At 50.8% G+C, this 22,043-nt stretch overlaps 1 protein-coding gene across 1 annotated transcript in view; it reads left to right on the plus strand.

Moving 5' to 3' along the window:
- The window catches only part of CCDC186 (coiled-coil domain containing 186), a 69,227-nt gene that overhangs the window by 9,308 nt on the left and 37,876 nt on the right, over positions 1 to 22,043 (plus strand). Inside the window, exon 3 of the mRNA XM_083149759.1 lies at positions 10,350 to 10,476. Within this exon, the coding sequence (XP_083005885.1) occupies positions 10,350 to 10,476 (127 nt within the window). The remainder of the gene's footprint in view (positions 1 to 10,349; positions 10,477 to 22,043) is intronic.

Below are 22,043 nucleotides of genomic sequence, written 5' to 3' on the forward strand. Positions count from 1 at the left end.
AGTCGCTCTGGGTCTGATTCAGAGGTGGGTGGGATTTGGTATAGAGATGGCGTCTCTGATCCGCCTTACGGTCATCTGAGTAACTGCACGGTTTTCCTGTCTGAGCCTCTACAACTGTATATGAATTTGCAGTGGCAGGTTCAGACACGCCCCTGAAATGGTCACAACACGCCTTCTTTGTGAAGCCACACCCCCTCCCCATTACCTCCCACAACCCCGTACTACCTGTCATTCGCTTTTCAGATAAATCCTTACTGCGTCCGCCATCGCTAATCAATTGGCATATGTGCATACTGAGGTAGGTGCAGCGCAAAAAAAAATATTTGCCCAGGCCAACATCCGCACCTATGAATCAGGCCCTCTCTTTCTCTGCTCTCCGCTTTGTATGAGGGATGAGGTTGGGGGCAGAGGGAGAAGTGTACGGGATGTCTTCTGCCTTTCTGCTTTATAACTCTGAAAGATCTAACAGTAGAGACAGAGGGAAGCTGATGTATTACTGCAAAATCAGCGGGGAATGTTTTCTATTACTGCGAGTATATTATTATTGTTATCGTTTATTCATATGGCGCCACAAGGTTTCCGCATCGCCTAACAATACATAAATGAGCAAAAAACAAATAACGAATTACAGTACAGGACAATATAGGATAAGTACATGGTAAATATGGATAGCTGCATCAGGGGACAGGACACTGAAGCAATTATCAGGGTGGCAGAGGTTTATATATTCTAAGAAAAGTACATGAGGAGAGAGGGCCCTGCTCGTGAGAGCTTACATTCTAAAGGGGAGGGTAAGACAGACAGGATTGACACAGAAGGGGTAGCAGTGAGCATACATAGACAGTTAGGATGAAAGATGGTTGGATTTTATGCCGGAGGGTGGGGAGATGATCAGTTCAGTCCTAGACATTTTAAGTCGAAGAAAGCGCTGGATCATCCAAGAATAGATAGCAGACAGTTGGAAACGAGTGAGGATAGAGGGACAGAGATCAGGAAAGGAGCGGTAGAGTGGAGAATTATCAGCATAAAAGTGAGCTCACCCAGAGAGGGCGTATGGAGAGAGAGAGAGCGAAGAAGAGGACCAAGAACAGAACCTTGGGAGACACCTACTGACAGTGGCAGTGTAGGACAGGTGGAGGCATTAGAGGTACAGCTGGGCATTTTCAAGACTGACAGTGCAAATACAAGAATTAACGGTTACAGTGAGTGTTCTTACTGATGTGAAAAGGTGATGTTATTATGGGAGAATATCCAGATTATGCAGGCAGGAGTTTTATGGTGTGAGGATAAAGTGAACTCACTCAAAGCAGTCCTTTGGTTTTCAGAGTTGTGGTTGTTATTTCTCCTTCTGTTGCACTTCGGTGAAACGCCGGTATAACGCTGCAGTTATGTTTAAATGAAGCCGCCCTTTAAAATTATGCCCTTCAAATATTATGCACACAGCCTAAAACATGGCCACAGCCTGTACCGGCCACAGCTAATACCATGCACACAGCCTATACCGGAAACAGCCTATGCAATGATCCTTAAATGCTGAGACATTGGGCAGTATTCAATGACCATTTTCAGCACGTGCAGCGAATGCTGTTTAGGATTCGCTGCACATTCACTGCGTTCCGGAGGGCTGGAGCATTCACTGCCAGCCTTCCCTGTCACCCTATTCAACGCTGCAGGGGCTCGCTGCCCCTGAAGGTGAATTTGAACCCCTGCAGCGAATGCCGCAGCGAGGCGGGGGGCAAGGAGGTCTCCCGGGGACACCGGCAGCACAAGCTGCCCCCGGGAGAGCTGGCAGGGGACGCGGGTAGGGAGCCGCTGCACTGCTCACGCTTGTGCATATGTAATAAGCGGGAGCAGTGAATATGTAATGAGCGGCTCCTGGCTCTCCGCCCCCTGCTGCCTGTTATGTGTAAAAAAATAAATAAAATTAAATATATATTCATGTGCAGCACATGAATAAAAATAGCATGCCCCTTCACCGAAAAAAAGATTACTGATTTTTTTGAAGAAAAAAAAACCCTTTATTTTAAAAGATAACATTCCAGTTCACCTTAAAAAGATGGCGATTGCTACACGGTGAAAATCACACTGAAAGCAATTCGCCATCCTAGCATTGAATACACTCCTGGCGAATCACATTGAAAAACCCATTGGAAAACAGCAGAGAATTGCGGTGACTAACAGACGGCGAATTGGCCGCCATTCACTGTTCGCCGTCGGCGAATTTTGATTGTTGAATAGGGCGAATGACTTTTCCCAGTCAAAAATTTAGCCGAGGAGCACGAAAATAGGATACATTCGCCGTGAAAAGCGGCGAATCAGCCTCATTGAATACTGCCCATTGTATGTGCTCTGCTTAATTGGAGTATATAATGCCCAGCCTACTTACTATAGTGTGAGCTATACATTGTGGCACACAGCAATGCTCAGCCAGCGACTTCGGTCTCCTCAACATCCCGTACATTGCCGATTTCCATTCATTTACCTATGCAATGGCTGGGCTTCTGAAACCAGCCGCAGTTCTCTGGTGATATGCAAAACTGCCTCTGTGCACACCTGTTGTGCTCTGACTGTAGTGTAAGCAATGGCAGTATGCTCATCACATGCAGGGTTATTCTGCCTTATGCACTGGTAGGACTGTATGTTTGTGTCGGTACAGAAATGTGTTTCTTGTGCTGAGACGTTGCTCTGCTGCTTTGTTCAGAGAGACCCGACTCCAAAGTTCCTTCTAGTAGCTGTAATGTTGGGTCATAAATTGCTGCGCTGAGCAGACAGGAATATATGAACTGGTTTGGAGGTGCGGCGACCTTACATAAAGGACAGAAGAATGGCCGCCTCTATGTAGGGCAAGGTCTAACGCATCTAATATAGACAGTATTTCCAGGTATAAAGGGAAGATCGCAGGGAAGGGAAGGCTCACCCTCTGTAGAGGAATCCCCTGTCTGACCCGTCTATTTCCTCACCTGTAGGAATGTCCCCTGCCTGGCCTGTCTATTTCCTCACCTCTGTAGACATCCTTTGCCTGACCTTTTTTCTCACCTGTAGAAAATGTCCCCTGTCTATTACCTCACCCCTAGAGTATTCCCCTGCCTGACCTGTCTATTTCCTCACCTGTAGAGGAATACCCTGCCTGGCCTGTCTATCTCCTCACCTGTAGAAATGTAACCTGTGTAGACATCCCCTGTCTGACATGTCTATTTCCTCACCCCTAGAGGAATCCCCTGCCTGACATGTCTATTTCCTCACCCCTAGAGGAATCCCCTGCCTGACATGTCTATTTCCTCACCACTAGAGGAATCCCCTGCCTGACATGTCTATTTCCTCACCACTAGATGAATCCCCTGCCTGACCTGTCTATTTCCTCACCACTAGAGGAATCCCCTGCCTGACCTGTCTATTTCCTCACCCCTAGAGGAATCCCCTGCCTGACCTGTCTATTTCCTCACCCCTAGAGGAATCCCCTGCCTGACCTGTCTATTTCCTCACCCCTAGAGGAATCCCCTGCCTGACCTGTCTATTTCCTCACCCCTAAAGGAATCCCCTGCCTGACCTGTCTTTCCTCACCCCTAAAGGAATCCCCTGCCTGACCTGTCTATTTCCTCACCACTAGAGGAATCCCCTGCCTGACCTGTCTATTTCCTCACCCCTAAAGGAATCCCCTGCCTGACCTGTCTTTCCTCACCCCTAAAGGAATCCCCTGCCTGACCTGTCTATTTCCTCACCACTAGAGGAATCCCCTGCCTGACCTGTCTATTTCCTCACCCCTAAAGGAATCCCCTGCCTGACCTGTCTTTCCTCATCCCTAAAGGAATCCCCTGCCTGACCTGTTTATTTCCTCACCACTAGAGGAATCCCCTGCCTGACCTGTCTATTTCCACACCCCTAAAGGAATCCCCTGCCTGACCTGTCTTTCCTCACCCCTAGAGGAATCCCCTGCCTGACCTGTTTATTTCTCTACCGTCCAATGGGATACTGGGCTTCACTACTATGGGGATTGAGACCTCCGCAGGAGAGACAGGCACATAAAAGAACTTTCAGTGTGGGTGCACTGGCTCCTCCCCTCAATCTCCCTCCACTAGTCAGTTTTGAAAAATGTGCCTCAGGAGAGGCAGTGCTTCTGGATGCTCCAGAGTTTTTTCCACATTTATTTTCAAGTTTGTTATTTTGGGGCGCTGTGGTGACCACACAGCTGTCCTGCTTCGTGGGTGTCAGGGGAAGGGTCAGTCCCCGACCTCTTCAGGTGCAGAGCTGACCCTGCTACAGGACAATCCAGTCCTGCGTGGGACTTGTCACCGCACAGCATTGCGCTGTAGCGAGCAAGTCCCCTAGCCGCCGCACACCCCTGACAGGTCTGAAGACATCGGTGGTGAGTACAGGCTGGGGGTCCCACAAGGGGTCCCCGCAGCCATTTCTGGTGCGGCAAGACGACGGCTAGTAATGGCGGCTCTCCAGCAGGGACCGCGTGAACACCGCGTCTGATAACTGGCATAGGGGTGCTGCCGCTGGACCACCAGGGACACCCCTCAGGGTATAATGTATGATATATATTTTACACCTTTAATAATGTCAGTATAATTATATGTAAGCGCCAGCTCCGTGTAAGGGGGCGGGGCTTCACTCAGAGCGGGACCAAGCTCTGCTGGGCGCGCGCTGTCACTTCCTGCTTCTTCACACGCTGCCAGACTCCATTACAGGGCTCCTCACTGGCGTGGTGGATCCGGGTACTTGCAGCACGGCAGAGACAGCAGGTTTTTATAGCGATTTAGCGCTGCTGCGCTATCTAGCTTAGTCAGACACTGTGTTGTTTATATCACTGTGTTTAGCGTTACCAGCTCACCCAGATCTGTGAGTTCAGGTTAAGGGTGCACTTGGCTCCCCAATTGCTCTGTTTTTTCCCCACTGTTTAGTTACAGACACAGCATAAAGCAAGCACATAGTCTGTTTTCACTCAGAGGAAACACATCCAGCAGTGTGTGCACGTGTGTGACTGCGTGGGGGTTGTGTTTGTTACTACAGACATTGTAGTACTATCTCATCATGGTGAAAAAGTTCACTTGTATGGTGTGTAGCACCAAGTTTGTGCCCAAGTCACAGTCCCAGGTTACTTGTGAGGCTTGTATGTCACCACAGCCCAGTAGTGCTGACACCCAGATCAGTGGGGTTCCCCCACAGCTTGCGGGGCAGTCGCAGGCAGACGAGCAGGAGCCTGCGTGGGCCTCCAACATAAAGACCTTGTTGGATTCTGTGGCTTCACAGCTTTCCACTAACACTCAGCAAACGCAGAGGGTTCAGAGGGAATTGTCCATGTTAGCTGCCAGGGTGGATATTCTTCATACCCAAAATGTACCTCCTCCGCCCGCACAGCCTCAAAAGAGGCAGGCTACTGCTATGGATCCTGACACAGATGAGGACGATGAGGACATATTGGAGGAGGGTGAGGAGCAGGGTCTGCAGGAACCAGCTCCTGAGACGGCAGTGCATGGTCCCGAGCCCCTTATCAGGGCCATTAGGGATGTTTTAGATCTCCCAGTAGAGGCATCCACAGAAGGAGATCCTTTCTTCATGACACAGAAGAAACAGCCAGTGTACTTCCCTGAGCAGGCAGAGTTAGAAACTGCTTTCAGGGCTGCATGGCAAAACCCTGATAAGAGGTTTACTCTTTCAAAAAGGTTCACAAATGCATATCCTTTTGAACCTTTGGGCAGAAAGAAATGGGAGGAGCCACCGGTAGTGGACTCCTCTGTTTCCCGCCTCTCTAAGAAGGTGTTGTTACCAGTCCCAGGGGTATCCACCCTTAAGGACGGGGCGGACAGAAGGCTGGAAGCTACCCTCAAGTCCATATATACGGCTAGTGGGGCATCCCAGCGTCCAGTTTTAGCCAGCTGCTGGATGGCCAAGGCTATTCATACCTGGTCAACCCAGATTCAGGAAGGGTTGTTGGGTGACATGACTGTGGCCCAGATAGGGGACAGCCTGCGTCACATTCAGGATACCGCAAAAATCCTGTGCGAGGCACAAAAGGAATTGGGCGCAATAAACGCGCGCAATTCAGCCATGGCGGTTTCAGCCAGACGGGCCTTGTGGCTGCGGCAGTGGTCTGCAGATGTAGACTCAAAGAAGAGTGTGGAGGGTATCCCCTTTACAGGAGAATGGCTGTTTGGCAGTGAATTAGACGGTTGGATTTCCAAAGCCACGGCAGGAAAATCTACCTTCCTTCCATCAGCCCCCACGGTTGCAAAGCGTACCTTCACAGGTGCTTCCCAGCAGTCCTTTCGTGGGAACAGGTTTCGCCCCAAGGCTAGGGGCGCCTCCAATGCCAGCAGGGGCACGAGAGGCAAGTTTAGGAAGCCTAACACCTCCAACACCCAGGACCGTCCAATGCCGCGACTTCCTCTAAGCCTGCAGCATGACGGGGTTTTCCCGCCACGAGACTCTCTCGCGGTGGGAGCGCGATTGTTGCATTTCAGCCATGTGTGGGACGCCTCGGGTCTGGATTCCTGGGCCAGAGGTCTCATTTCTCTAGGTTACAGGCTGGAATTCGACAAACCCCCTCCCAGACGATACTTCAGGTCGGCACTTCCAGCATCCCAGGAAGATCAGGTGCTCCTTCAAGGGGCCATTACCAGGCTGCTTCAGTCTCAGGTAATTGTACCGGTGCCAGACACGGAGCAGGGCCAGGGATATTATTCCAACCTATTCCTGGTACCGAAGCCAGACGGCTCAGTAAGACCCATCCTGAATCTAAAGTCACTGAACCCCTTCCTGCGCGTGTTCAAGTTCAGGATGGAGTCCTTGCGCTCTGTGATCGCCAGCCTAGAAAGAGGGGAGTTCCTGGCCTCTATAGACGTCAAAGACGCCTACCTACACATTCCTATCTGGCCCCCACACCAAATCTATCTCAGGTTTGCCTTGGGGAACGACCATTACCAATTCCGGGCGTTACCTTTCGGCCTGTCGACAGCCCCGCGGGTTTTCACAAAGGTAATGGCGGAAATGATGTCACTACTCAGGCTCCGAAGGGTGAATGTAGTGCCATACCTGGACGACCTGCTAATAAAAGCAGGGTCGGCGGAGGCTTTAAGCAGTGCTCTCAATCTGTCCATACAGGTTCTAAGAGACCACGGGTGGATCCTAAACATGCCCAAATCCTCGCTGGTTCCAACCCAGAGGATGGTTTTCTTGGGCATGATCCTGGATACATCAGAACAAAAAGTCTTTCTGCCGATGGAAAAGGTCACTGCAATACAACAGCTGGTCAGGGAGGTCCTACAGTCACCTCTGGTACAGATCCATCTTTGCCTCCGGCTTCTAGGCAAGATGGTGGCTTCATTCGAAGCAATACAATTTGGCCGCTTCCATTCCAGGACTTTTCAATTGGATATTCTGACAAAATGGTCCGGCTCCCCCCTGCAGATGCGCAGAAGGATTGGCCTTGCAACAAGAACCAGGATCTCGCTACAGTGGTGGCTAGATTCATCCAATTTGTTGGCAGGCAGACGGTTCCAGATCCAGGACTGGATTCTGGTAACCACGGACGCCAGCCTGAGGGGCTGGGGAGCTGTGACACAGGGAGTCCGCCTACAGGGTCGATGGTCTCCACTGGAGTCAGGCCTTCATATCAACAAGCTGGAGTTGAGGGCGGTCTACTATGCCCTGTTACAGGCAGCTCCATTGTTACAGGGAAAGGCGATCCAGGTCCAGTCGGACAATGCCACCACTGTGGCCTATATAAATCGGCAGGGTGGTACCAAGAGCATGCCTTGCATGAGAGAAGCGTCAAAAATTCTGTCCTGGGCGGAACAGAATGTCCAGGCCCTGTCTGCCATTTTTATCCCGGGGGTCGACAATTGGGAGGCGGACTTCCTGAGTCGTCACGATCTTCACCCGGGAGAGTGGGGACTTCACACTCAAGTGTTCAATGCCATAGTGGATCTGTGGGGGCTCCCTCAGATCGACCTGATGGCTTCACGATTGAACCACAAGGTAGCAATGTACTGTGCACGGACCAGAGACCCAGGGGCGATAGCGGTGGACGCTCTCACCTGGACCTGGGATTTCCAATTGGTGTACCTCTTCCCACCTCTCCCATTGTTGGCTCGGGTGCTAAAGCGGCTCCGGCATCAGGGGACGGAGGCCATACTGGTGGCACCAGACTGGCCAAGAAGGGCCTGGTACGGGGACATTCAGGCCATGCTAGTGGAAGACCCGTGGCGTCTGCCCCTAAGAGAAGACCTGCTCCTCCAGGGCCCGTTCGTCTTCCAGGACTTACAGCGGCTACGTTTAACGGCCTGGAGGTTGAGCGGCAGACCTTAGTCCACAAGGGTCTCCATCCCTCTGTCGTCACTACAATGATAAAAGCCAGGAAGCCGGTGACGGCTGCTCATTATCATGTAATATGGCGCAGATATATTGCCTGGTGTGAGAAGAATGACTTGCCTCCGGCCAGTTTTCGATTAAACAGTCTGCTACGTTTCCTTCAGGCTGGCCTGGATAAGGGACTCAGATTGGGTTCCTTAAAGGTCCAAATCTCCGCACTATCTGTGTTTTTTCAGAAAAAGATTGCGGCCTTGCCGGAAGTGCAAACCTTCTTACAGGGGGTGCTGAGGATTCAGCCCCCCTTTGTGCCTCCCACTGCACCATGGGATTTGGAAGTAGTTCTTACTTTCTTAAAATCAGCCCGGTTTGTTCCACTGGAAGAGTCTGAGCTGCGACACCTCACTTGGAAGACTGTTGTTCTGCTGGCTCTAGCTTCGGCCAGGAGGGTGTCCGAGCTCGGGGCCTTATCTTGTCGGAGCCCTTACCTTGTGTTCCACAACGATAGGGCGGAACTCAGGACTAGACCACAATTCCTTCCAAAGGTGGTGTCAGGGTTCCACCTAAACCAACCTATTGTGGTTCCTTCTAGCGCGACACACCCAGATATACCAGATACCTTGGATGTGGTCCTCACCCTTAAGGGGTATGTCAAGCGCACAGCTAGGATCCGTAAGACGGACAGCCTGTTTGTGCTTTATGATGCGCAGAAGAAGGGTTTACCTGCTTCAACGCGTACCATTGCCAGGTGGATAAGATGTACTATCCAGCAGGCTTATGCATCAGCTGGTTTGTCGCTTCCTTTTTCAGTAAAGGCTCATTCAACCAGGTCTGTAGGTACCTCTTGGGCGGCTGCTCGAGGGGTGTCGGCAATGCAGCTATGCAGGGCCGCAACTTGGTCAGGGCAACACACATTTGTGAAGTTCTACAAGTTTGACACCCTGGCCAGGGAGGATTCCCAGTTCGGGAATGCGGTTCTACAGCAGAATCCGCACGTTCCCACCCGTTCTGGTAGCTTTGGGACCTCCCCATAGTAGTGAAGCCCAGTATCCCATTGGACGGTAGAGAAAATAGGATTTTGGGTACCTACCGGTAAATCCTTTTCTCGTAGTCCATATGGGATACTGGGAGCCCGCCTCAGTGCGGCTTTTTCTGCTGTCAGACCTACTTTATTGTTAGGCTTTTTGCCTTGTTTTCTATAGGATAAATATGACTATAGATTTGTTCTAGTTACAGGTGTCCTCTTAAGTTGTTAGGATTCACCTCTTTTATATGTTTTTTGTTCGTTTGGGTGTGCTGGATGGATCTCACCACAATACATTATCACATACTCCTCACATGCTCTCCTTCGGCACAGTTTTTGCATTAACTGACTAGTGGAGGGAGATTGAGGGGAGGAGCCAGTGCACCCACACTGAAAGTTCTTTTATGTGCCTGTCTCTCCTGCGGAGGTCTCAATCCCCATAGTAGTGAAGCCCAGTATCCCATATGGACTACGAGAAAAGGATTTACCGGTAGGTACCCAAAATCCTATTTTCCTCACCACTAGAGGAATCCCCTGCCTGACATGTCTATTTCCTCACCCCTAGAGGAATCCCCTGCCTGACCTGTATTTCCTCACCCCTAGAGGAATCCCCTGCCTGACCTGTCTATTTCCTCACCACTAGAGGAATCCCCTGCCTGACCTGTCTATTTCCTCACCCCTAGAGGAATCCCCTGCCTGACCTGTCTATTTCCTCACCCCTAGAGGAATCCCCTGCCTGACCTGTCTATTTCCTCACCCCTAGAGGAATCCCCTGCCTGACCTGTCTATTTCCTCACCCCTAGAGGAATCCCCTGCCTGACCTGTCTATTTCCTCACCCCTAGAGGAATCCCCTGCCTGACCTGTCTTATTTCCTCATCCTAGCCTGTCTGTTTCCTCACCTGTAGCTGTTTTGGTCTCATCCCCCATATCCCTACAGTACCTCTTATTTGAGCACCATAATAGTGAACCAGAATAGGGATCATACATTCTAACATGAAGCTTTTTCTTGTCCAGGTTGGTTGAGGAAAATAAGAAACATCAGCAGCTGATCCTGGATATCTGCTGTGAGAAGGACCAGCTAAGGGAAGAGGTGAAGAGACGAGGGGAGACTGAGATCCTGCACCTGAACTCCATTAAGCAGGTGAGAACGGGTGTAGGGAATACACCAGCCATATACCTGCCTGCCACCTACCACGGGACTCGGTAATATTACAGGGGGAGAGTGTTTGGTGTTTATACCCAGTACCTGCAATGATATGATATTAGCAGGTGCCAAAGATCAGGCTTTAATTGCGTCCACAGTCCGTAGATCCACCAGCAGTTACGGGGTTACAGGCACCATTAGGACTAATCTAGAACCAGGCAAAGTCCATGTACAGTATATTTATATGTTTCCATCTGCAGCCTGTCGTATTGTTCTCACACATTGCTGAATGTCACGTGTAGGGGATCAGCTCTGTCCGTCGTCTCTGCTTCATGTAATTGCTGTATCGTCACAGATGTTATTTACATCTGTAAAGCTGGGTACACACTAGTAGATTATCTGCAGATGTATGTACAGACGGATTCGGCAGCGTGTTCTTTATACACGCTGCCCGATCCGTCGGGACTGACCTCACAAATGGGTGGAACGAGCTGTCAATCACCGCAGGCTCCCGGCGCGGCTGTACGGGTAGTCGTGGATTACCTGTACACAAAGCACAGATATATCGCTCGTACACACTGCCCGATGGTGCATCCCTATATCGGCCGTTCGATGGAATGCCCGATATATCGCCTATTGTGTACGCACCTTCAGCACACAAAGGAGTAATTTGGTCCATCGAGTGGCGCCTAGTAGTCACTCATGTAAAACAGTAATTGCCTATTCCCAGACAGAGGTCCATTAAGCTGCTTCACTTTCATTTGAAGAATCGTAATCCTGGTGCCCAAGCACTGTAGGATAACCTGTCTGTGGCACTGTAATGACTTACTGTAATTCCCAATGAAGCGTCTCACACACACACACACACACACACACACACACACACACCTACAGCTTTTACTGCAATGCCAGTAGGGGGACAGCTGTGAATGGCTTTGCCTGTTGTCACATTTTAATTTGTGGAATGAAACCAGTCACTGCCCTGGACACACCTGTCACCTGTCTTCACCAGCTTTTTATGCAATAGTATGAGATGGGACACGCCCAATATAGGTGTATGAATAATTGGTAAATTAGTGCAGGAAAATATAAGGAGGCTTGGTTCCTCTAACAGTGTAGCTCTGGGAAGGAGGGACGAGATGCTTGGTTCTACGGTGTAGCTCTGGGAAGGAGGGACGAGATGCTTGGTTCTACAGTGTAGCTCTGGGAAGGAGGGACGAGATGCTTGGTTCTACGGTGTAGCTCTGGGAAGGAGGGACGAGATGCTTGGTTCTACAGTGTAGCTCTGGGAAGGAGGGATGCGATGCTTGGTTCTATAGTGTAGCCCTGGGAAGGAGGGACGAGATGCTTAGTTTTACGGTGTAGCTCTGGGAAGGAGGGATGAGATGCTTGGTTCTACAGTGTAGCTTTGGGAAGGAGGGATGAGATGCTTGGTTCTACAGTGTAGTTCTGGGAAGGAGGGATGAGATGCTTGGTTCTACAGTGTAGTTCTGGGAAGGAGGGATGAGATGCTTGGTTCTACAGTGTAGCTTTGGGAAGGAGGGATGAGATGCTTGGTTCTACAGTGTAGTTCTGGGAAGGAGGGACGAGATGCTTGGTTCTATAGTGTAGCTCTGGGAAGGAGGGACGAGATGCTTGGTTCTACAGTGTAGCTCTGGGAAGGATGGACGAGATGCTTGGTTCTATAGTGTAGCTTTGGGAAGGAGGGACGAGATGCTTGGTTCTACGGTGTAGCTTTCGGAAAGAGGGACGAGATGCTCGGTTCTACGGTGTAGCTTTGGGAAGGAGGGAAGAGATGCTTGGTTCTACAGTGTAGCTTTCGGAAGGAGGGACGAGATGCTTGGTTCTATAGTGTAGCTCTGGGAAGGAGGGACGAGATGCTTGGTTCTACAGTGTAGCTCTGGGAAGGAGGTACGAGATGCTTGGTTCTACGGTGTAGCTTTCGGAAAGAGGGACGAGATGCTTGGTTCTACGGTGTAGTTTTGGGAAGGAGGGACGAGATGCTTGGTTCTACAGTGTAGCTCTGGGAAAGAGGGACGAGATGCTTGGTTCGACAGTGTAGCTCTGGGAAGGAGGGACGAGATGCTTGGTTCTACGGTGTAGCTCTGGGAAGGAGGGACGAGATGCTTGGTTCTACAGTGTAGCTCTGGGAAGGAGGGACGAGATGCTTGGTTCTACAGTGTAGCTCTGGGAAGGAGGGACGAGATGCTTGGTTCTATATTGTAGCTTTGGGAAGGAGGGATGAGATGCTTGGTTCTATAGTGTAGCTCTGGGAAGGAGGGACGAGATGCTTGGTTCTACAGTGTAGCTTTGGGAAGGAGGGATGAGGTGCTTGGTTCTACAGTGTAGCTCTGGGAAGGAGGGACGAGATGCTTGGTTATACAGTGTAGCTTTGGGAAAGAGGGACGAGATGCTTGGTTCTACAGTGTAGTTCCGGGAAGGAGGGACGAGATGCTTGGTTCTACAGTGTAGCTTTGGGAAGGAGGGACGAGATGCTTGGTTCTACAGTGTAGCTTTGGGAAGGAGGGATGTGATGCTTGGTTCTATAGTGTAGCTTTGGGAAGGAAGGACGTGATGCTTGGTTCGACAGTGTAGCTCTGGGAAGGAGGGAAGAGATGCTTGGTTCTACAGTGTAGCTTTGGGAAGGAGGGATGAGATGCTTGGTTCTACAGTGTAGCTTTGGGAAGGAGGGATGAGATGCTTGGTTCTACAGTGTAGCTTTGGGAAGGAGGGAAGAGATGCTTGGTTCTACAGTGTAGCTTTGGGAAGGAGGGACGAGATGCTTGGTTCTACAGTGTAGCTTTGGGAAGGAGGGATGAGATGCTTGGTTCTACAGTGTAGCTTTGGGAAGGAGGGACGAGATGCTTGGTTCTACAGTGTATTTTTTTAAAGGAGGGACGTGATGCTTGGTTCTATAGTGTAGCTCTGGGAAGGAGGGACGAGGTGCTTGGTTCTACAGTGTAGCTTTGGGAAGGAGGGAAGAGATGCTTGGTTCTATATTGTAGCTTTGGGAAGGAGGGAAGAGATGCTTAGTTCTACAGTGTAGCTTTGGGAAGGAGGGATGAGATGCTTGGTTCTACAGTGTAGTTCTGGGAAGGAGAGATGAGATGCTTGGTTCTACAGTGTAGCTCTGGGAAGGAGGGACGAGATGCTTGGTTCTACAGTGTAGCTTTGGGAAGGAGGGATGAGATGCTTGGTTCTATAGTGTAGCTCTGGGAAGGAGGGACGAGATGCTTGGTTCTATAGTGTAGTTCTGGGAAGGAGGGACGAGATGCTTGGTTCTACAGTGTAGCTCTGGGAATAAGGGACGAGATGCTTGGTTCTACAGTGTAGCTCTGGGAATAAGGGATGAGATGCTTGGTTCTACAGTGTAGCTTTGGGAAGGAGGGATGAGATGCTTGGTTCTATAGTGTAGTTCTGGGAAGGAGGGACGAGATGCTTGGTTCTACAGTGTAGCTTTGGGAAGGAGGGACGAGATGCTTGTTCAGGTGACAGTGCAGTTTCTGTAAAGGAAAGGGGGGGGGGGGTGCTTGGTTCTATGAATCGTGTAGCTCTGGGAATGCGCAACCTCAGCACGGGGCCCATCGCATACCATAAGGCATGGCAGCCGATGTTATACAATTTTAAATTGTATACCTTCGCATTGTATGCCATATACAATGGTATACGATTTTAAATTGTATAAGCACCCTAATGGGTGTTTTCAATGTTAAATGTGCCCCCTATAAGATAATTAATTGTATAAGCACCATAATGGGTGCTTACAATGTTAAAAGCACCCCCACCATCAACGTCAACCGGAAGCGTAGCGAGCCCGCGAGGGGCGGCGGTACGCATCCTCCGACCTTTTCATACCACCACTATCCACGTCGGCGTTGAGTTGATTTTAGATAGTGTGGCGAGCGGACGCGAAATACAAGTAAAGTAATACTCGTCCCCTCGCTGGGCTCGCTACGCTCGCGGCACTATATAAAATCAATTCCACGCCGACGTGGATAGTGGGGGTATGAAAAGGTCGGAGGACGTGTACCGCCGCCCCTCGCGGGCTCGCTGTGCTCGCCACGCTTCGTATTGGCGTTGATAGTGGGGGTGCATTTAACATTGTAAGCACCCATTAGGGTGCTTATACATTTAAACATCGTATAGTGGCTAATACTATTTAAAATCGCATTGCATGCGGCATGCGATGCCATACAACTTAATATCCTGGGCGCCGTGCTAGGAAACAAGTATCCTCGTTTTAGTCATAGATTAGACTCCGCTGCAACAAAATTGGAAAATATGCTCACTCTGCACAAGCTGCCTCGTCAGGGGGATACCAGCCGGTCTTCTCATGTAGTGGAGGGAGACGCCTCTAAATCTGCTGACCCTGCACAATCCACAATGATTTGGTTAACACAATACTCCTGGTTGTGATTATGGACACTGTATCATTTTGCTGGCTTGTGCCTGCTGCTGGGATGTGATAGAAAGACACACGGACAAACTTTTAGTTGCTATAATCCTTTTATTTATGACATTTATTATTTTAATCGTTTTTTACTTTCTGCGGGGACTGATGTTTGGCGCATGCGCAGCCACATTTCTGCTCATGTGCATATGCTGAGTGCGGCCAGACAACATTGTGGGGGGGGGGGGGACGGGACGCGTAGGGCCGAGGTACTAGCCCATGGGAACGCCCAGCTGTTAGGATGCTTGGTTCTACTAATAGTGTAGCTCTGGGGAAGCAGGGATGCGATGCTTGGTTCAGGTGAAGGTGCAGTGCCTGTGAAGGAGTGGGGGAGGGGTATAATGCTTGGGTCAGGTGACAGTGTAGGTTCGGGGAAGGAGGGAGGGGGGATAATGCTTGGGTCAGGTGACCGTGTAAGTCTGGGGTAGGAGGGAGGGGGATAATGCTTGGGTCAGGTGACAGTGTAGGTTCGGGGAAGGAGGGAGGGGGATAATGCTTGGGTCAGGTGACAGTGTAGGTTCGGGGAAGGAGGGAGGGGTATAATGCTTGGGTCAGGTGACAGTGTAGGTTCGGGGAAGGAGGGAGGGGGGATAATGCTTGGGTCAGGTGACCGTGTAAGTCTGGGGTAGGAGGGAGGGGGATAATGCTTGGGTCAGGTGACAGTGTAGGTTCGGGGAAGGAGGGAGGGGGATAATGCTTGGGTCAGGTGACCGTGTAAGTCTGGGGTAGGAGGGAGGGGGATAATGCTTGGGTCAGGTGACCGTGTAAGTCTGGGGTAGGAGGGAGGGGGATAATGCTTGGGTCAGGTGACAGTGTAAGTCTGGGGTAGGAGGGAGGGGGATAATGCTTGGGTCAGGTGACAGTGTAGGTTCGGGTAAGGAGGGAGGGGGATAATGCTTGGGTCAGGTGACAGTGTAGGTTCGGGTAAGGAGGGAGGGGGATAATGCTTGGGTCAGGTGACAGTGTAAGTCTGGGGTAGGAGGGAGGGGGATAATGCTTGGGTCAGGTGACAGTGTAAGTCTGGGGTAGGAGGGAGGGGGATAATGCTTGGGTCAGGTGACAGTGTAGGTTCGGGTAAGGAGGGAGGGGGATAATGCTTGGGTCAGGTGACAGTGTAGGTTCGGGTAAGGAGGGAGGGGGATAATGCTTGGGTCAGCTGACCGTGTAAGTCTGGGGTAGGAGGGAGGAAGCCATGCATTCTGTTTGAATGACGGTCTGATACACTGACTGCATGAAGGACTAACCTGTAGGTGTACCATTGTAATGATGTGTACAGTGAGCTCGGGGCACGCCCAGCCCAATGAATTTAGCCTTTAGTAAAAACGTGTTTCTATAAATAAACCTATTCTATTATTATGCTATGACTGCTTACCATAATCACTTACTGATATGTTATTAGGTGTCCATACACTGCCTGCTAAGCTGTGCTGCTCTCTTACAGTCTATCCTGCAGGTGTGCCCCAAGGGTCAGTCCTTGGCCCTCTCCTCTTCTCCCTCTACACCACCTCTCTGGGCACCCTCATCAGCTCCTATGGTTTTCATTACCACCTTTATGCTGATGATACCCTAATCTATCTCTCCTCCCCCGACTTATCCCCATCACTCCTGTCCAAGGTCTCCGAATGCCTCACGGCCATCTCAGCCTGGATGACCCAACGCTTCCTGAAACTAAACATGGCTAAAACTGAACTTCTAATCTTCCATCCCCCGAACATCCCCTCTTCTCCCACTATCTCCATCAGCATTGGTGAAACCGAGATCACGTCCACCGACCAAACGCGCTGCCTCGGTGTCATCATTGACTCCTCCCTCTTTCACCCCCCACATTCGTGCTCTCTCACAGTCTTGCCGCTTTCACCTACGCAACATCTCACGCATCAGACCATTCCTCTCCACTGACGCGACCAAAATTCTCATTCACTCTCTTGTCATCTCCCGCCTTGACTACTGCAACATCCTTCTCTCTTGGGCTACCTCTCACCCGCCTCGCACCTCTCCAAACCATTCTTAACGCTGCTGCTAGGCTCATCTTCCTCTCCCGCCGCTCTACCTCCGCCTCCCCCCTCTGTCTATCTCTTCACTGGCTCCCCATTCCTTTCCGAGTTCTCTTTAAACTCCTCACCACCACCTACAAGGCTCTCTCCTCCTCCACAGCTCCCTACCTCTCTTAACTGATCTCTATCCACACTCCCTCCCGTCCTCTTCGCTCCATCGCTGACCGCCGACTGACCTCTCACCTAATCCCCTCCTCCCACTCCCGTGTCCAAGATTTCTCTCGCGCTGCCCCCCTGCACTGGAACAACCTCCCGCCACCCATCAGGCTATCTGATTCCCTTACCTCCTTCAAGCGCTCCCTCAAAACCCACTTTTTTCGACTAGCCTATCCCTCCTCCTAACCTCTTTTGATCCTCCTATCCTGCCTCCGTTCCCCTCCGTTCCTACTTATCCTATTGTATTTCGTTCGTCCACCCACCTATTTTTAGTATGTTAACTCTTATGAGCAGGGCCCTCCTTCCTCACGTACTCACCCTACCTCTTTACCTCACATGTCCTCCTGTCCTGTTCTTCCCTTCCTCTACTTCATCTTCAGTCTCCTTGACAATTTTGACACCTACTTCTGAACTGATGCTGATTTTAGTTCTACCAGCTATACCCCTATTTATACTGTATCTTTCAACACACCCTGTACGTTACCTTGTAATTTGTTTTTTTTGTTTGCTATGTACGGCGCTGCGGACACTTTGCGGCGCCTTATAAATAAACGTACTACTACTACAGTACAGTGCTGCTCTCTTACAGTCTGACCTGCAGTACAGTGCTGCTCTCTTACAGTCTGACCTGCAGTACAGTGCTGCTCTCTTACAGTCTGACCTGCAGTACAGTGCTGCTCTCTTACAGTCTAGTCTGCAGTACAGTGCTGCTCTCTTACAGTCTAGTCTGCAGTACAGTGCTGCTCTCTTACAGTCTAGTCTGCAGTACAGTGCTGCTCTCACAGTCTAGTCTGCAGTACAGTGCTGCTCTAGTACAGTCTGACCTGCAGTACAGTGCTGCTCTCTTACAGTCTAGTCTGCAGTACAGTGCTGCTCTCTTACAGTCTAGTCTGCAGTACAGTGCTGCTCTTACAGTCTAGTCTGCAGTACAGTGCTGCTCTCTTACAGTCTAGTCTGCAGTACAGTGCTGCTCTCTTACAGTCTAGTCTGCAGTACAATGCTGCTCTCTTACAGTCTGTCCTGCAGTACAGTGCTGCTCTCTTAGTCTGTCCTGCAGTACAGTGCTGCTCTCTTACAGTCTGTCCTGCAGTACAGTGCTGCTCTCTTACAGTCTGTCCTGCAGTACAGTGCTGCTCTCTTACAGTCTGACCTGCAGTACAGTGCTGCTCTCTTAGTCTGACCTGCAGTACAGTGCTGCTCTCTTACAGTCTGACCTGCAGTACAGTGCTGCTCTCTTACAGTCTGACCTGCAGTACAGTGCTGCTCTCTTACAGTCTGACCTGCAGTACAGTGCTGCTCTCTTACAGTCTGACCTGCAGTACAGTGCTGCTCTCTTACAGTCTAGTCTGCAGTACAGTGCTGCTCTCTTACAGTCTGACCTGCAGTACAGTGCTGCTCTCTTACAGTCTGACCTGCAGTACAGTGCTGCTCTCTTACAGTCTGACCTGCAGTACAGTGCTGCTCTTACAGTCTAGTCTGCAGTACAGTGCTGCTCTCTTACAGTCTAGTCTGCAGTACAGTGCTGCTCTCTTACAGTCTAGTCTGCAGTACAGTGCTGCTCTCTTACAGTCTAGTCTGCAGTACAGTGCTGCTCTCACAGTCTAGTCTGCAGTACAGTGCTGCTCTAGTACAGTCTGACCTGCAGTACAGTGCTGCTCTCTTACAGTCTAGTCTGCAGTACAGTGCTGCTCTCTTACAGTCTAGTCTGCAGTACAGTGCTGCTCTTACAGTCTAGTCTGCAGTACAGTGCTGCTCTCTTACAGTCTAGTCTGCAGTACAGTGCTGCTCTCTTACAGTCTAGTCTGCAGTACAATGCTGCTCTCTTACAGTCTGTCCTGCAGTACAGTGCTGCTCTCTTAGTCTGTCCTGCAGTACAGTGCTGCTCTCTTACAGTCTGTCCTGCAGTACAGTGCTGCTCTCTTACAGTCTGTCCTGCAGTACAGTGCTGCTCTCTTACAGTCTGACCTGCAGTACAGTGCTGCTCTCTTACAGTCTGACCTGCAGTACAGTGCTGCTCTCTTACAGTCTGACCTGCAGTACAGTGCTGCTCTCTTACAGTCTGACCTGCAGTACAGTGCTGCTCTCTTACAGTCTGACCTGCAGTACAGTGCTGCTCTCTTACAGTCTAGTCTGCAGTACAGTGCTGCTCTCTTACAGTCTAGTCTGCAATACAGTGCTGCTCTCTTACAGTCTAGTCTGTAGTACAGTGCTGCTCTCTTACAGTCTAGTCTGCAGTACAGTGCTGCTCTCTTACAGTCTAGTCTGCAGCACAGTGCTGCTCTCTTACAGTCTAGTCTGCAGCACAGTGCTGCTCTATTACAGTCTAGTCTGCAGCACAGTGCTGCTCTATTACAGTCTAGTCTGCAGCACAGTGCTGCTCTATTACAGTCTAGTCTGCAGCACAGTGCTGCTCTATTACAGTCTAGTCTGCAGCACAGTGCTGCTCTCTTACAGTCTAGTCTGCAGCACAGTGCTGCTCTATTACAGTCTGTCCTGCAGTACAGTGCTGCTCTCTTACAGTCTGACCTGCAGTACAGTGCTGCTCTCTTACAGTCTAGTCTGCAGTACAGTGCTGCTCTCTTACAGTCTATTATGCAGTACAGTGCTGCTCTCTTACAGTCTAGTCTGCAGCACAGTGCTGCTCTATTACAGTCTAGTCTGCAGTACAGTGCTGTTCTCTTAGTCTATTCTGCAGTACAGTGCTGCTCTATTACAGTCTGACCTGCAGTACAGTGCTGCTCTCTTACAGTCTAGTCTGCAGTACAGTGCTGCTCTCTTACAGTCTGTCCTGCAGTACAGTGCTGCTCTCTTACAGTCTGTCCTGCAGTACAGTGCTGCTCTCTTACAGTCTGTCCTGCAGTACAGTGCTGCTCTCTTACAGTCTGTCCTGCAGTACAGTGCTGCTCTCTTACAGTCTGACCTGCAGTACAGTGCTGCTCTCTTACAGTCTGACCTGCAGTACAGTGCTGCTCTCTTACAGTCTGACCTGCAGTACAGTGCTGCTCTCTTACAGTCTGACCTGCAGTACAGTGCTGCTATCTTACAGTCTGACCTGCAGTACAGTGCTGCTATCTTACAGTCTGACCTGCAGTACAGTGCTGCTCTCTTACAGTCTGACCTGCAGTACAGTGCTGCTCTCTTACAGTCTGACCTGCAGTACAGTGCTGCTTTCTTACAGTCTAGTCTGCAGTACAGTGCTGCTCTCTTACAGTCTAGTCTGCAGTACAGTGCTGCTCTCTTACAGTCTAGTCTGCAGTACAGTGCTGCTCTTTTACAGTCTAGTCTGCAGTACAGTGCTGCTCTCTTACAGTCTAGTCTGCAGCACAGTGCTGCTCTCTTACAGTCTAGTCTGCAGCACAGTGCTGCTCTATTACAGTCTAGTCTGCAGCACAGTGCTGCTCTATTACAGTCTAGTCTGCAGCACAGTGCTGCTCTATTACAGTCTAGTCTGCAGCACAGTGCTGCTCTCTTACAGTCTAGTCTGCAGCACAGTGCTGCTCTATTACAGTCTAGTCTGCAGCACAGTGCTGCTCTATTACAGTCTGTCCTGCAGTACAGTGCTGCTCTCTTACAGTCTGACCTGCAGTACAGTGCTGCTCTCTTACAGTCTAGTCTGCAGTACAGTGCTGCTCTCTTACAGTCTATTATGCAGTACAGTGCTGCTCTCTTACAGTCTAGTCTGCAGCACAGTGCTGCTCTATTACAGTCTAGTCTGCAGTACAGTGCTGTTCTCTTAGTCTATTCTGCAGTACAGTGCTGCTCTATTACAGTCTGACCTGCAGTACAGTGCTGCTCTCTTACAGTCTAGTCTGCAGTACAGTGCTGCTCTCTTACAGTCTGTCCTGCAGTACAGTGCTGCTCTCCTACAGTCTGACCTGCAGTACAGTGCTGCTCTCTTACAGTCTAGTCTGCAGTACAGTGCTGCTCTCTTACAGTCTAGTCTGCAGTACAGTGCTGCTCTCTTACAGTCTAATCTGCAGCACAGTGCTGCTCTATTACAGTCTAGTCTGCAGCACAGTGCTGTTCTCTTACAGTCTATTCTGCAGTACAGTGCTGCTCTCTAAAGGCCCCCATACACTAGCCGATTTTGGTCAGATTTCAGCCAGATCAGTCGGATCTGGCGGAAATCGGACCAAAATCGGCTAGTTTTGATGGCCCCTCAGATCCGATGCACGGTCCCGTGCGCATCGGATCTGCGTCGGGTGGTCGGACCTGCTGCACGTCCGACCACCCGACTTGGGACCTAGTGGGGCGGCGAGGCGGTAGAGGGAGCAGGGGGGGCTGGGGACGCTGCGGGGGACACAGGCCGCATAGAGCCGCGCAGGGGGAGCCGGCGAGAGCTGTCAGTATTGAATTAAAAAAAAAGCCCATACAATGCATGGGCGGCCTGTGATTGGCTGAGCGCTCTCTCAGCCAGTCAGCAATTGGCTGAGAGAGCGCTCAGCCAATCACAGGCTGCCCATTCATTGTATAGGCTTTTTTTTTCTAGCACTGACAGCTCCCGCCGGCTCCCCCTGCCCGGCTCTATGCCGCCTGTGTCCCCCGCAGCGTCCCCAGCAGCGGGGGACACAGACGCTGTCCCCGCAGCGTTACCAGCAGCGGGGGACACAGACGCTGTCCCCGCAGCGTTACCAGCAGCGGGGGACACAGACGCTGTCCCCGCAGCGTCCCCAGCAGCGGGGGACACAGACGCTGTCCCCGCAGCGTTACCAGCAGCGGGGGACACAGACGCTGTCCCCGCAGCGTCCCCAGTCCCCCTGCTCCCACCTCTGTAGCCCCCCCCCCTGCTCCCCGGGTTTTTTACATGTGATAATTTGAGACGATTTATCACATGTAAAAAATGGCACATCAAGTGCCAATCTAATCAAGCTCCCCCGGGGAGCAGCCGGGGAAGCTCAGGGGGA

This window comes from Crinia signifera, chromosome 6 (assembly GCF_055691185.1).
Source record: "Crinia signifera chromosome 6, ASM5569118v1, whole genome shotgun sequence".
Lineage (NCBI taxonomy): Eukaryota > Metazoa > Chordata > Amphibia > Anura > Myobatrachidae > Crinia > Crinia signifera.